The sequence below is a fragment of the Dasypus novemcinctus genome, chromosome X (genome assembly GCF_030445035.2).
Source record: "Dasypus novemcinctus isolate mDasNov1 chromosome X, mDasNov1.1.hap2, whole genome shotgun sequence".
In the NCBI taxonomy this organism is placed as follows: Eukaryota; Metazoa; Chordata; class Mammalia; order Cingulata; family Dasypodidae; genus Dasypus; species Dasypus novemcinctus.
The window spans coordinates 168,998,567-169,014,802 of record NC_080704.1 but is presented as its reverse complement, the minus strand read 5'-3'; the positions used below and the strand labels follow the sequence as shown (position 1 = coordinate 169,014,802).

Here is a 16,236-nt window from a genome sequence, read left to right as displayed (position 1 = left end):
TCTGTTGATGAATTTATCATTTCCTCTCCCTGGATTTTGTGTCCATCTTTCTCTCATTATTTTATAACATATAAAATGACTAGTTCATTTATCCTTTTAGGCAGAATTTTAAAATAGAAAAGTTGACCATGGCCGTGGGAGTATATGTGGGGTAGAGCTGTGGGTTAGAGCGGTTATCAGTAGGCTTTCTTTCAATTCCTAGACAGACATCTCTATTTGAATTATTGTTTACTTTTAAGGCTCATGCAAATGGACTTTGACGGAAAAGTATCAATATATGTTTTTAAAAGCTCATTTACGGGAAACAGCTGTGGCTCAAACAGTTGGGCTGCCATCTACCATATGGGAGGCCCTGGGTTCACATCCCAGGGCCTCCTTGTGAAGGCAGGCTCGCCCGCATGCTATGGAGTGTTGCCCAGCCCACAGGCGCTGGGGAGAGCTGACTCAGCAAGGCAATGCAACAAAAAAGGGAGACAAGCAAAAATACAGAAGAGCAAATACGTAGCAAATGGACACAGAGAACAGATAGCAAGCAAGCCACAAGGGGGATGGGGGATAAAAACAAATAAAATACAGACACAGAAGAAGGCACAGCGAATGGACACAGCAGACAGCATGCAAAAAGCCACAATGCGGGGGGGGGGGGGGGCGGGGTGTGGATAATAAAAACAAAAAAGTTCATTTACCCTAACCTAAACATGTGTACTACAGTCCTATAAATAATAAAATTTTTTCAGACCTTAATTTGTAAGCAATTGAACAGTACATATCAAGGCAAAGAGGATAGTTCCAGTTAACATTTTTCCTTTCATTTCTCTGTAGAGACTAAAGAGCTTTTTCTAATTGAAACGATCCTTTTTAGTGAATATTTATTTATTGACGGTAAGCTAACTGAAGCATAAAATAACCATTGTGAAAACAGTTTATCCAATAACATTCAGTATCATTTTATCTTGTTTCTAATATTTCATTTTGTCTGCTAACAGCACAAAATATGACATTTATTTTTTTGAAGCAACGTCCTTATTTGGCACAGAAGTCTATTTACACGAGAGCTTGTTTCATTTGCCGTTTATTCCAATAACTTGAAAACAATTATTTGCAACTAAATCTAACAGTATTTGTACAAGTACTTTCAAGCTAAAATACTGCTAAAAATCCCAACATACATGCAATTCAATACATTTACATAATAACACATTTACTGTAAAACTTGTGCATCTAAGCACTTTGTAGAATGTGAAATATGGCCACATGTGGGAGAGGAGAAGCTGCTGAGCAGAAGATTCCTGCATTCAATTGAGTTAAAACGGGTTGACTACCCACTCCATTCAGGAATGATGCTGTGCCATCATAGAATTACTCGATAGCTCAAGTCACACAGAACTGCAGCAGACTTTCAAGTATAAGCCCTTAGCAACCGAGAAACTGGTAGCACAAGCGGCATTGGCAAAAAAAGAAAAAAAGAAAAAGAAAAAAGAAACCCACAAAAAAAAACAAAAAACATACTCTTTTACGCAGGTGGATTCTGTTTTAAGCAAAGCTGATATTGAAAATTCAAACATACAAAACAGATAAAGTAGAGTGATTACTTGCATTATAATATGGTTTTTGGATTTATAAAAGGATTCACAAGTTTCCTCTACATAGCAGCTCCCATAATGCATTTAAAATACGATTTGGTTTACAAAACTTCAACTTACACGTGATTTTTTGCACAACCATTGTGAGAAACAAAGTACACCTATATACAGTACTTAATTTTCTCTCTCAGAATGAAAGTGTCATATTTTATTGGCAAAAGACACTTAAACCAAAATATTACCGTTTAAGCCACTTAGATATAAAGTAAATATTGCCTCTAAAACATGGATATTCCAGAGACTTTAAGTACATTTTGTGATTTTGTATTTACAATCTCAGTATTCTTCTTTGCAATGTAGTTCTTTAGGTAGCAAATGCATATAGCTGTCTTCAGGCCGTAATATTGGGCCCTATTCTGCAGAAATTTACTGTAGTTTTGTGGTTTTTTTTTCCTTTTTGTTGTGTAACTATAAAGAGATGCTAATGGTTGTTATACTGTAGCTAGTTTATTTATGATATATCAGTTTTATATTTCACTGCACAGAATCACCTTTAAAAATGCAACTACCTGCATTACCGTTTCCACTTTTTCCTCTAGGTAACTGTCATTCAGACAAGGTTCTCCTTTCTGAAGACTAAGCTCCTTCGGGTGGACAGAAATTCTATCTATGTCTTCTCTATGTCCCTTCAACACACAGTGGAGAGCCTGGCACTTAGGAGGTGAGCATACAATAAATATTTACTGGATGAATGTAGAAATGAATGGACTGGAGGTACTGTCTGGAAGGCTTTCTTCACTCTAGAATCCAATCCAGTATCTTTCTGGAATGTGTACAATCAGAGTGAATTTCCAGAGTCTGAAAACTCACAGAACCTCTCTCTTGGTCCTTACACACTCTTTGAAAAATCCATAAAATTCTGAGCCTTTGATGACATGAAAAAATTTAGAAAAATTAAGTCACCTTAGAAGTCAGAGGGCAAAGCAAAGTAATTTGAAGGGCCATTTCCTTGCTCACCAATTACTGGCAGGAACTAACAAGGCACACAGGTTGACCAATGTCCAGAACCAAATTAGGCTCTTGGCAATTGTTTAGAGACTGAGACATGGTACTCTTGAGTGTTTCAATACAAATTTAGCCACAGGTATACTTACAAACAGTGAAAGTAACTAATTGAAGAGCTGGAATCAAAGGGAATTACCATTTGCCATTTGTAGAGCCATGCAGGGCCCAGGGAAACTGCATTCTGTTGGCTAGAACCATTTTTGCTCTGCTGATGCTCATCCCCATTACAAGTGGCATGCAAAATAAAAGCAAAGTAGTAAAATCCAGTAGGAGAGAGAAACAAAGTCCCTCAAGTAAAAAATGGTGAAAAATCACTTGAGGGGATAAAGCAAAACCGAGTGTCATCAGTGGGGATGATATACATTAATAAAATTAAAATATACTTGTAATTTCATTAGAAAATAAATTTTTAAGTATATGGTATATTATGCTTTGAAAATAAAATAGTATGGATTACATTCAAACGATCTCATCTTAAAACCTAATGCAAATAAAGCACACATCAAAGAAGCAGGAGGATCGAGAATTCAACCATTATTAAGCAACAGTTTATGAATTTCAGTTCTTCCAGGAGGCCTCTTTAAAATCATGTAACTAAATGAATATTAAGTTATATCTAAGAATAATGAATTACTTTTTCTGCAGACAAAGGTATTTTACGGAGCGACTTTACTTTCAAGAGAGTAAGAACAAATGCTGAAGTGGAATCACTAAATCAAAGCTTCTAAGTCATAGAGCTTAAACCTAAATATTATCTTAATAGACTGTAAACGCTAATTTGCCTTCACAATCACTTTCCAAAATACCTACCTCTGTATTCTGTATTTATTATTGCACAAAATGACGAGCAGTCCCAAGAGAATTTTGGAAACTATATATAATTACTTCACTCAAAGACGAGGTGGTTTCCAGCAGCTATCTCCAAGTTCAACCAGGGTATTACTCTAGTTCTTCTTCTGTGAACTGTAAAATCTCCGTGCATTAACTTTCTTGTAGATCATTTCAGCCCACTATTTTCAACTTTGATCTAATGGATCTAAATGAGAATTAGGATCTCTAATCAAAGAATGAACATGTTAGCTTGTCACTGTAGATACTCAGAGATCTTAGGTTGTGAAAGGAGTTATTTTTCTGAATGACCTTCAAATTTGTATATACAATTAACTTCTATTGTTTAAAAAAACTATTTTGCACGAGTGATTATAAATCCAAATTATTTGGATTTAAGCAATTTCTAATTGAAAGCCTATCACATGAATTGTTTGTAGTGACAGACAATATATTATTAGTCATTTCAAAGCTTTAAAAGTAAGTTATCAGGATCCACTTCAATCTCCACATGATAATAAAGGATTATTATGTGCAGTAACCTATTTATGAAAAGGAAACAGTGTGCTTCTTTCAGACGCCATCAATTGCTTTAATAAGGAATTGAAAAGCCGGACTACTTTATATGCAGATCACCCTCCCAGTTGCATAAGGATTTACAATAGACAAAACAAAACTATTTTTTGTTGTAAAGAAGGGCTGTTTGTTTAAATCACACAATAATGTTTGCATCTAAAATTACTCACAGGCTAATAAGGCTTCATAAATATTATGTAGACTTGGTTAGTTAAAATTATTTTAATGCTAAGACCCAAATGAAAGGCTTGCTCAAGCTGACAAGGTGAAAATTCAAGTAACACATGCCTGAAGAAGGCAGAAGAAAAAAGATGCTTACTTTCTGGGTTTAGGTAACTCCTAATCAATTTGGAGATGCAAAGAGTACATGATTTAATAGCACCCTATTAATGCTTCAAAAAACTCAAGCGGAAAACGCTGCTTTCTCTGAAAATGTGAAAAATGGAGAACGATTCTGAGTCTAACCTTTCAACTTAAGAGAAATAGTAATGTAGAGATCAGTCTCTGCTGCCTTGAGTTTGCGGGAACTAGCTTGGAAGGTTTAAATCCCACCTTTGAAGTCTTCCTTCAAGGTATTTAATGGCTCATATGTCTTTATTAAATGAGGTGTGTGGCGGCCTCTACTGGTGTATGTTTATAGAAAATGTTTCAATAGGCAGAAAAAATATTAATTTCAATTAAAAAGTTAGAAATACAGACTCTTTCATTTAAATATATAAAAATATCTAATTTAATGCAGAAAAAATATATTACAAGTCATGTAATGTACTCTTAATTAGGAAAATAATCTAAAACACTGACCATGTTAGTGTAAAATAATGATTTACGGAAGGGCATTAATTGTTCAAATCACTCTGATGTTGGGTTAAATATATTTTATTAATGAATTACTAATCCAGACTGAGGCGGTTTATTGCCTCTAGTCCACTGTTAAATCCCCTTAGTTGACTTAAATAAAATCATTTAAAACAAACCCAGAGGAAAGGAAATATTTTACAGTTAAATCTATAAAGTCCTAGAACTAGAATCATTTGATGACAGGCTGGTTTCTATTATAACTCAAGCAAACTGTACTTTGATTTAATATAGCTGACATATCGATCTATTTTACAATATCTTAAATTTCAAAAATACAACACATTAAAATATGTTCAATTTATCAAAGCTAAAAGCAACATTTAAGTAATGTACTTAAAGTGCAAAGGCACTTTAACACAAAGAAGTGATGCCCAGTGGCTATACTTGGTAACTGAAGACAGAAACACCATATATCATTATTTACAGAAGAAGTTATAGTTCCAAATGATCTTTGGAGATCTCCTACAAAATACACTAAATAACTATTTTCATTTGAAAAGTTCGTCTACTCTTTCTTCATTCACTATCTCCTCTTTCCATTCCCACACTGGAGAAAAAGAAGAAAAAAGAAACCAACTCATAAAATACATGACAAAAATGCATCATAAACATTCATGTTCACTGATGGTTCCTAAAAAGAGAAAAAGGCGGGGGAGGGGGGGAGGAGAAAAAAAAGAAAAGGTATGGGAGTAGGGATAGAGGGAGGGGAAAGAAAAAGTAAGAGAGAAATAATTTAAAGGTAAACTGGCAAAAGCAGTGTCTTTGCTTTATCCCATCCCCCAAGTATTTTCAAAGTCCCCCATTAACACGGGGAAAGGGAACACAAATACACACAAAAGCAAATGCAGTGCTTCCGACAGTTTGGAGTAGCATCCTTTGATGCCATGGGGTTGTAAATGATTTCCCTTCACAGCTGACTGATTGCAGTTTGTTTTTCCAGAACTTCGAGGTAGTCTGGTTCTGATTGCGGCTTAGCTTGCAGTAAAGGGTGGTCGGGTTTTGACTGCCCCACAAAGCATTTCCTGGGAGTTCCATATAAAACGGTTTTATTGATTCTGTCTTGGTTTTGGCGTCGAGATTCATATGAAGGGGCAAACTGCCTTTTAGGTAAGGTACAAAAGTTATAGTGCACCAGACCTGCACTGGGGAGTTCCTTGACTCGCTCGGCAATATTCTGATACAGCACCTCGGGCTCTCTTGGGGTGGCTTGCTTTTCCAGCAGCTCAGTGGCACTTATAGTGTAAGCATGAGGGGCAGGCTCTTCTTTTTTCTCCTCCAGGTTTCCATAGCTGAACTCTTGCAGGTTTCGGTAATAGGCTACTGGGTCTCCTTCCTTCTGCATGTAGATGGGGTTCTGGCACATCTGCCCCACTGGTGGGGGGATATAGTTATAGACGTGGCCATCCGTTTTATCATGAGTCTCAGTGTTATAAGAGCCGTACTGTAATTGGAAGGAACTCACATCTAAGTTGTTGGCACTCCTGGAGACACTTGGCACTCCCTTGCGGCGTTTCAGGACAAAGACGAATAAACCGGCCCCAAAACAGACAGATAAGATAAAGACAACCAGCAATCCTAAAATTAAGACGGAAAGTGGGACTTCAGTGTGGAGTTCCGGATAAGAACTGGGGGACACACTGAGCGACCGGGGTGTGTCAGTGTTGTGATTCATTGACAGAATGGTTCTGTCTGCCAAGTTTGGACTGTCAGGACAAATAGCTTCCCTCCCCAGAAACTTCAGGATTTCCCCGGCGTGCTTGGCAGGAGATTCACAGGTTACCTCATTGATGATGACAGGGGAATTGGCATGTTCTGTCCAGTCCTTTAGCCCCATGATGTCACAGGTGCAGTCCCATGGGTTCTCCTGCAGATCAATCTGGATAAAAGCTGGAAGCTGATCCAGCACCCCTTTCACAGGCAGGTAAGAAAAATGATTGTTTCTCAGATTCAGCCTGGTGAGGGCTGTGCCCCCAAAGATGTTATTAGGTAAGGACCGCAGAAGGTTGTTATTCAGAAACAAGAGCTGTAGGTTAATCAAAGCATCAAAGGTCAGCGGCTTAATTTCCTTAATGACATTATACTCTAAATAGAGATACTGCAAGCTCTGCAGTCCGTCGAACATAGAAGGATACAGCACTTCAAGGTAATTACCGTTCAGATAAAGTCTGCGTAAACTGGTCAGGTTTGTGAAGGCACCTTCTTGAATGACCGCGATCCTGTTGTTCCCTAAGTGCAACAAATCCAAAGAACTGTATTCTAGGAGGTCATTCTTATAGACAGTCTGGAGATAGTTCCCTGTTAGGTAGAGTTTCTTTGGACTTGTAGGTCTCGGCTGCAAGTCAGAGATATTGGTGAACTTCCTTTCTTGGCAGTTCACATTTAGCCCGTTGTCTGAGCTCTGAGAGGTGCAGACACAGCTACTGGGGCAGGTGAGGGGCACAGGGGACTTGGTCTGGTACACCATGATCGGTCCGAAGCTCTGCCTGTCCTTCGACACAGTGACCCGGGGAGTTGGGCGGTTTCTCATTTTGGGTGGCCTACTGGCTTTGGGAGCCCTGGTGGGGTTGAGAGCCGGATTCACTGTAGGTGACAGCCTCTGGACAGGTGTGTCAGCGTGGCTGCCCCTCTGACCAGCGTCTCCAGCACTTCTTCGGGGACAGAGGTCTTGCCTGGTCAGTTGGGTGACATCTTTCCCATGTAATCTAAAGGGAGTTTCACACACAATCTCCCCCACAAAAACCGTTATGGTGTCCAGCCAGGCCTTAAGGGGAAGTAAATCACAAGTGCAATTCCATGGGTTTTCCTCCAGCTGAATCTCCATGATCCCCCCAATATGCTCGAGGACGCCTGCAAAAGGCATCACTTTCAGCCTGTTGCCCCTCAAGTCTAAGTGGGTCAGCAGGACAAAGCGGAACACATTGCTGGGCAGCGACAGCAGAAGGTTGTCGTTCAGGATGAGCACTTTGAGCTTATTGAGTTTGCTGAATGCCCCTGCCTCGATGGCGCTGATGTAGTTGTAGTCAGCCTGGAGATACTCGAGGCTCTCCAGGCCCAAGAAGCTGTCCTCCCTGAGCACCTCCAGCTTGTTGTTGTTGAGGTGCAGTCTCTTGAGGGTTTTCAGACCGCTGAAGGCCCCTGTGCGGATCTCCTGCAGTCCGTTGTTACCCAGGTGGAGGGTCACAGCGTTGGAGTAGTTGACGAATTCGTTCGGGTAGAGTCTGGTCAGGAGGTTCCCATTGAGGAAAAGCTGATAGATTCGATATTGCGGGGGCTGGAGCAGGCTGACAGTTGTAAATCCTTTGTTTTCACAGTTAATATTCAGAACGTTTTCCTTCTCTTCACACAGGCAGCGGATCTTGCAAATGTCTTTGGCAGTTTTGCGACTCTCTGTCCGTAAGACCCCGGCCACGGTTAACACACTGAGGAACCAAACGCCGCTCAGCATCTTTAGGCACCGTGGGTCTCAGCTCAGGTACCTACAGGCAAACCTTGGGGGAGGTGGCGGGAGGGAGCGGGATGCGGGGGAGAAAGAAAGAAGGAAGCGCGATTAAAACGGCAAAGCCAGGAGGCGGAGTGGGAGGGAGGGAGAAGGGGGGTGGGCAACGCTGCAGAATGAAATCACTGCGTTGTTGCAAAGCGGTGGCTCCCCCGCCCCGCCCCCACGCGTCCCCGCACACACAGGCATGCACCTGATTTCCCGGCGGGTCGCAGCCGGCCGCGGAGTCGTTAGTAACAGAGTTGTCCTACTAAATCCAGCCTATCTTCTCCTCCCCGGGAGTAGCTAGAAAAGCTCTCGGGCGGCTCGCCCGTCTTGAGCTCGCTGCAGAAACTGCTTTACTTTTAAATATATATATATATATATAAACTGCGCAAAGAGGGGGTGGGAAGATCAGGGGGCTGGCGGCGGGGGAGGGGGGAGGGGAGAGCAGAGACAAGAAGGCGCGGGGTGGGAGGTACTCACACATCAGGAGAAGACAGGACCCCCCTCCTCTGCAGTCCGCCAGGAGTTTAGCATCTTCGGAGAGAGAGGGAGAGCAAGGTAAAGACGCCGCTTCCGGGGGGAGGGGGGATGCCCTGCTTTTTTTGTTGCTCGATTTAATTTGGTTGGGGGTGGGGGGGTGCGCAGAAATGAGAAATCCGGCAGGCGGCAGGAGAGGAAAAGGGAGGGTTAGAGCGGCGGGAAGCTGAGCCGCTGGGGACCCCGGGTGCAGTTGCGTGCTGGGTCGGGGAGCTGGTCGGGCCGGGCAGCAGGCGACCGCGACGGCGGAGCCCGGGCGCGTGCTTTCCAGCCGGTGGCGGCGGCAGTCAGTGCGCCTGGCAGTTTGAATCTGAGAGGCTTTGAAGGCTCCCCGGGATGGGGCTGGGGTGACGTCACGAGGGGAGGGGGCAGGCAGAGGAGGGAGGGCGCTCGGCGGGGGAGGGAGGGGCGGATTCTCTGCTCCCCTGCGAGTGGTTTGCAAAGCTCAATTCCGGGCTGCGTCAGTTGGTTCTGAACTCCTCCACCACCAGCCCGGTCGGCCTACTAAGCTCCAGGAGAGGGGTGCTCCTGGAGACGGGCTCTCCAGGGACGCCCCCCCCCCCCCCCCGGGAACGGGCTGGCTGCTCCCAGGCCCGCTGGGTGGTCTTTTCCACCAGTACCTTCCACCCCACTTACACGCTGCGTGGGATGCAGTGAGGGGCCTGGCCATTCCAGGAGACTCTCATCCCAAATTTCCAAGCAGGGGTCCAGACATCCCCAGTAAGGGTGCCTGTGTGGGGGTGTGGGTGTGGGTGTGCTGCAGGCCTGGGCCCAACTGCCAGCCTCCTATGGCTCAGCTGCTCTCCATGCCAGAGTGGGGGGGGGTGTGTGCACCTGTGGGCAGGCGAAGAGTTTTCCTAGGGGATCTAGCCTTTACACTGAGAGCTTTGTTTCAGGACCCAGAGAATTACTTTCCGGGTGGTGACCAGCATTTGCCTGGACTGGGAAGGCCAGCTCTATCACCCTCATCACTTGGCCAGATAATCTGTTTAAACGTGTTCTTTTGGCCTGGAGGAAGGCAAAGGGGTGGTTGTCAGAAAGGCACCCCCAGGCTCAGTCCTCCTGGGAGTGAGAGCCCAGGGAAAGGCAACTGGGCCCTCCAGGCTTCAGGGGCAGGGCAGAAGGAGCACCCGGACGGCAGGGAAGGAAGGCTGGCTCCTGAGAATGAGGAGAGGGGAAGGGGAAGGGCGTGCAACACCCAGGAGACCTGGGTTCGGTTCTAGCTGTGGTCCTGGTGGTCACTTCTCTCTGTAACTTCCTGCCTCCATTTGTCAAAGGAGGGGGTGAACCCCAGGGGCCCTCTCAGCCCTAACTTTCTGTTCGGCTTGAAGTAGCCTTTCCAAAGCATGATGAAGGGCCAGGTGTTGGGTTTCTGCCTTCATTATCCCATTTCTCCTTAATGATCTTACTGTCCCCTGGACCCGTGAGGCTCTCAGTCAGGAGTCCATTTGCCAGGTGTGAATGATGTCTGTTATGGCCTGGAAGTGCCAGGGGCTGCCCCGGGTGGGAACGGGGGAGAGGACTCAGTAAAGAAAAAGGAGTAAAAAGAGGAACTGACAGAGACCAACGGATGTGCCTGTCCCGCAGCTTGCTTTGCCTGCTTCCTTAGGTCCTTGACCTGCTGCAGCCAGAGGCAACACCACAGACTCCCACTGTCTGGCCAAGAGGCAGCGGCAAACTCACAGGCAAATGATCTGTTTGAGAAGGGAAGGCCCCATTTTCTCCCCCTTCTCCTTCCCTCTGAAGCCAGGGTCCTAGGATTGTTCAGCCTGCGCAAGCTTCTTCTCCCCTCCCACCCCAGGAAGAGCTCCTGATGGTTTATCCAGTCAGGCAAGGCAACCTGTGGCTCCAGCGGTCTCGGCCCCATTTTCCTCTGGCTTTCTCCCTTCCCTCTCCTTCTGGGAAGAGCTTTGGACCAGGCATCAGGATCCCTCTCTCTGCTATAATTCTTTTTTGGCTTTAGGCAAATTTCTTTCCTCCTTGGGCCTCAGATTTTCCTTCTCTATGCCAAAGGGCACCCTGGAGCTGAAGGGTTCTCAGAGAGGGAGGGGGGCAGTCCTGCCCATGGCCTCCTGTTCTCTATTGTAGTTGCATCATTAGATGCAAGCAGGCTGATGCAGTGCCAGCCGATTAAGCTTCCTTTGATTGCAAAGGGGTACTTGTTACCATGCATTTCCAAATATCAAATTGGGCATAGTTCCTAGAGAGACATGGTTTATTTAGTCTGTCAGTCATTCAGCAAACATTTATTAATTAGTTTAGTATTTCATTGAAGTGGAAGCCAATATGAGAGCTGGACAAGACCTGAGAAACCAAGTTCATTTTACAGATGAGAACATCCCTGGGAAAACAGAAGTGCTGATTTGCTTCATTTCAAGACACTATAAAATTCAAAACAGGGCTTAGACATTCTGCGTCCCAGGCCAACAGTTTTTCAAAAAGCTCACTACTGTTTAATGTGAATTAGAGAAGAACTCTCTACCTAAACAAAAAAAAGTGGTAGTGGCGTTTTGTTTACATGTTTTCTGCTTTATAAATTGTGTTTGTAAGCAAAATGTCAAATAATTCGTTTTAGTTCTCAAATACAGTAATTTCCTTCAAGACAATGATGAAGCTGTCAGGACTCCTTGAGGACATCGGTACTTTTGCTAGGAATTTCAGAGAATAAAAGAGAGGGAGAGAGAGAGAGAAAGGTTGTGTGGGGTCGGGGGATCCTAGAGGTTCTTGACACTCAAGGAAAAGCAAAGCTAAGCTCTCCCGGGGGAGCGACAGCCCGGGACCTTGCGCAGGGGGGCAGGTCTTCCTTCCACAGTTAGTGCCCTACCCAGGGCGGTTGACCTTCCCACCACTCCCCCATCCCCTGCGTGTCCCCTGAGCTTCCCCAGTCGCTTTTCCAGAGTTACTGCGAACAAACCAGCCTCAAGCCCGATACGCACTTTAAGTAAGTTTCCTTCGGCGGCGCGTCTCGGGAAGAACCGCCGCCGCACTCCGCTAGCGAGAGCGGGCTTGGAAGACGGTCGAAAGGTTCAGGGTGAACTGGAAGCCAAAGGGAAGCAGAGGCGGATGCTAAAATAAGGGAAACCCTCCCTTCTCTCTGGGGTGAGGGAGGCAAACACGGGAGCTCAGTCGCCTTACTCTCCCTCGCATCTAACCGAGTAGAACCGGGCTCGGTTCGCCAAGGCTTGCGCAGGGCGCACAGCCCATCTCCATCCCGGTGGCCCCGCGCACCACGAGGGCAAGGGCAGGAGTTCCGCCGGCTTGGGACCCCTGCCCCTGCCCACCTCTCTCGGTGAACAACTTTCCCCGGGGGCTCTTCCGGGCGCCGAGGGGGCCTCGGCGAGTCCCCCGCCTCCGGGCGCCGGGTTCCCAGTGGGAAGGCCCGCAACCGCGACGGCCACTCGCACAGCCCCCACCCCGGGCCGGCCTGGGACCCGAGGGCGGCAGAGCTGTTGGACGCGCGAAGCCGAACCACACCCGCGCGGACCATCCCCGGGGCGAAGAAGCCGGGGCGCGGGGATGCGGGTGGAAGGCGGTCCACCCTGCGCAGGCAGGCGGCTCGCGGGCTGCGTCGCCACAGCGTCCCCGAGGGCTCGGAACTTACCCAGCGCGCGCCCGCGCCGCCCCAGTCTTCCCCCCGGAGGCGCCCGCAGCATCTGCCACCCGGGAGGGGTGGCAGCCAGCAGAGTCTGAGACCCAGGGAGCGTGGGCACGGCGGGGAGCGCGGGCGGCGCCCCCAGGGCAGGCAGATCCCCACAGGAGCGGCTCGCCGCCAGGCAGCGCTTCTGGCAGGAAGGAGGCTGCGAACTGGGAGGGAGGAGGGAAGAAGAGGGGGAGGAGGAGGGGGGGGAGGGAGGAAGGGAGGGACAGTGGTCCCTCTCCGGCACTTACCAATCACCCCGCAGATCAAACATCCCGGCGGCGCGCGGGGGAGGGGGGTGTACCAGCCCACAAAGGAGCCGCTGCTCCATTCCTGGGACCATTGCCGAGGAGCGCTGCTCACGTCTCTCGGCCCCTTTCGCCTGGAACTCTGCCTAGTCCTTGCAGCTAGCAGCGTGGGCTGCAGCCCGGACTCGGTCAAGTGAAATCGGGAAGGCACTCGGTCGGTACCATATTCAAGGGGAGACCAAGACCACTGGGTGGAAGTTATGGACACGTGGAAAAGCAGCCCCGGCCCTCCGAGACCGGCTGTCTCCCCTAACTAGTAAGCGCCCCAACATCAGAGTTTGCAGGAAGCTATTTAAGGACCACCTCTGAGGACGGTAGACAAGGAAATTCCATACACTAGAGAGCTGAGCTCGACTTGTGCAAACGTGTGAACAAAAGCCAGCCCTTAGTTGCGTTCCAGTCCCTGTCTTAATATTGATTCATTTTATTCCTCGCGACGTTGCCCGCATCTACTAGAGCACACCTCCCCCCTTCCTTTTCTCCTTAATTCTTCTTATTAGTAGTCCAGGTGCTCCTGAATCGGGTAAAGGAAGGTGAGAGTGTAGTTCTAGAGGGAGATGCGATTTTCATCCTAAGCGTTGCAGTTCCTCTCAAAACCTTCTCTTCTCCGGACCCTCCTAGGGTATTCTCGATAAAGTTGAAGTTTTATTCATTTCAGCCAGCAGGAGAATTAATGTGATTGCACCAAGACATTTCCCCCACAGTCCTGCAGGAGAGCGATCTGAATTAAAGTCCTCACCACTCCTTATCTTTGTCATACCTCCACACAGTCTGTGAAACACCCAATTCTTTAGATTATCCAGAAGCTTGGTGGTGCAGAGCAGGAGGGGAGGCAAAGGGTGGGATGCAAAATTAGAGCCGAATGAGCTTGTGTGCTAATGAGTCTGCCCTGGCAGCCTTTCCCTGTTTTCAAGGTTATTTCCTCTAGGTTTAAATCGGAGTTTCACAGTCCTGATTCCCACCTCATTTTGGTCCTTCCCCTTGAGAATCTTTTGTGCTTCTTCCTGGCTTCTTTTCTTGGCTTTCTTTTTATAATGGTTTTCTGAGACCGTGCTGGGTCTTTTTCTTTTTTCTTTTTTTTTAAGCAAATTGCTGATTATCATATATTATGACCGTAGGCAGGGTTTACTTTAGTAATAGCCTGGAGAATGATCTCTTCTAATAAAATCTCTGGGGTTTCAAAGGCCATTGCTCTGTTGCGTTTTCTGGATTGCTGAGAAGGCCTTTTCCAGATTTCTTAGCCATTTGGGATAGCAATTGCAGAATAACAGAATAATGTAGTTTTCACGTTTGCACATGGGCAGGCTATGTACCATTATGTATTTGGAAACATTGGTCTTCTACATGAATATCCTTTTTTTGTGTCAAGCTTTCCATGCCACTGTTTACTACCAACTATAGCAGAGGCCCCGGGCATATCCTATTACTACTTGCTGAGGCCAGTTAATGCTGTTACTGTTTTGTCTTTACCTCCTTTCTAACCGTGTCACCTTTTCATGTAGTTGTTTAATGAGTGTTATAAACAACCACAAAACACACAGCTAAGAGACCATTCAATGAAAGAAATAATGAGACAGCCATACTGAAAGAAAAGGGAAAAAAAGGAGACAGTTTACTGAGAAGAGTGGTGTGTCCCTAGCCAAAGGGAAGGGGAAAAATATCAACATGTATCAAGTTGAGATGAGTAGAATGGTATCCAGGACTAACAACTGATATTTTCTTTTGATCCAGTAAAAACCCGAAAAATGTGGCATGCATCAATTCTAATTAGCCTTGGTCGAGCATGTTTACTAGCCCTCAGCAAAGCCTTTAGCAGCGTGCCTCGCCACCTGGGATTACACTGGTAGTAAAATAAAATTTAAAAAGAGTAGAGTTTTATTTTGGTCAGCCTAAAAATGCTCAAGAAAGTTGGGAGCTCTTTATGCTGGTGCCTGGAATGCACACACCCACAAAAGTGATAAATAATACAGAACTTTCTGTTAGGGTTGTTACATAATTACAGTAGAAGAGAGCTTGAAGTGTGTGAAAATTGTAAATGTACCAATTTATTGGAAAGCTGCTATATACTGACTTTTATAAAAAGTGTCCGTGTTCGGGGAAAATTCCCAAACATTATTGAATGCCAAAGCCGTACATATTAGTGGACTTTTATTAAATAATAAAAATCACATTTCTAATTCTTTGGTCTGGTGACATTGTTAATGTATCTCTATATTAGTGTGCTGTTCTCTACTGATTCTTCATGTTGCTAAAAGGTTTAGAGATCCCTGATTGCCAAGCTAGTGGGGACAGAGGAGAAATAATATTAAATTTTGCCTGGGTTTTTAAAATTTCATTCTAAGATTAAAAGAAAACTAGCAATTTTATCTAGGATGAATGGGGAAACAAAACCCAAAACACTTGTGCATGAATTTCTAAGGTCAGGCAAACATTTTCCAATTACTAGGCAGTGCTTAGTATACCCAGAGCTAGAAAGCTTTAAAAATAATAATAAATAAAATTTAAAAATAAGACAAAGTAGAAACCCAACGTATACTGTCTCTTTGGAACTGAACGTTTCAAAGAAGAGTTCCATCAGACAGAAAAATTCTAAAGAAAGAAAGAAATGAAATGCAAAGAGGATGCGCCCTTAGGACAAGTAATTATAGTTTAAAGGATATTGTGGACATTGGTTCTGTGAGGCTATTGAAAGTGTGGATATTTTTAAATTCAATTCAATTATTTTGATTATTTTTGGCAGGTGTTTTGGCTTGGTTAGAATAGTGCTAGGGCCAGGACCCAGAGCAGTCTGTCTTTTAATCAAACACAGATCTAAACTCTTAGAGCTTGAGAACCTGGGTTCAAATTCCCCCTTTCCCACTTACAGTGACACTGAGAGCAAGGCATCACACCTGTCTCAGTTTCCCCATGTATCACACCTCTCTCAGTTTCCCCATGTGTAAAATTGGGAGCCAGCATCTACCATGCAGCGTCAGTGAGGACTGTATGTACACAAAAGCTCTTGAAAATTGTGAGGTGGTATACATCTATGAAAGGAAAACTTTAACAGAGGGATTTCTAAACTCATTCTTTAAAATAAATAAATTATACAAAATGTGATTTTATTAAGAAAGAAAAGCAGCAAATTTTTAATCTAAGTGGGAAAATATAATCAGGATTAGAAACAATATTTATAATTCTGTCTGGGGCTATATGATGTCAAACATTCAAATGAAAATTCAAAAAGCATCTCATTTTTTCCAGATTTTTCCAAATCATTGCATAGATGTACATATCAGGGTTTCTCAACCTTGCCACTAATGATATTTTGGACCAGATGATTCTTGGTTGCAGGGACTCTGTCCTGGGCATTGTAGGACATTT

General features: G+C 45.1%; 1 protein-coding gene across 9 annotated transcripts; it reads right to left on the bottom strand.

Moving 5' to 3' along the window:
* Positions 1-1,056: 1,056 nt before the first annotated feature.
* On the bottom strand, positions 1,057-12,960 carry SLITRK2 (SLIT and NTRK like family member 2). 9 transcript variants are annotated; one of them, XM_058291052.1, is made up of 4 exons: positions 12,530-12,727; positions 11,865-11,964; positions 8,872-8,925; positions 1,057-8,398 (listed from the first exon to the last, which is right to left on the bottom strand). In XM_058291052.1, the coding sequence occupies exon 4, from the start codon at positions 8,353-8,355 to the stop codon at positions 5,818-5,820; it is 2,538 nt and encodes an 845-aa protein (XP_058147035.1). In that variant the 5' UTR covers positions 8,356-8,398; positions 8,872-8,925; positions 11,865-11,964; positions 12,530-12,727; the 3' UTR covers positions 1,057-5,817. The 9 variants fall into 9 exon arrangements, with proteins under 9 accessions (XP_058147035.1, XP_058147042.1, XP_058147039.1 ...); XM_058291059.2 differs by lacking the exons at positions 11,865-11,964; positions 12,530-12,727 and adding an exon at positions 12,817-12,960 and having other exon boundaries at positions 1,057-8,386; XM_058291056.1 differs by lacking the exons at positions 11,865-11,964; positions 12,530-12,727 and adding an exon at positions 12,817-12,957.
* Positions 12,961-16,236: the final 3,276 nt, after the last annotated feature.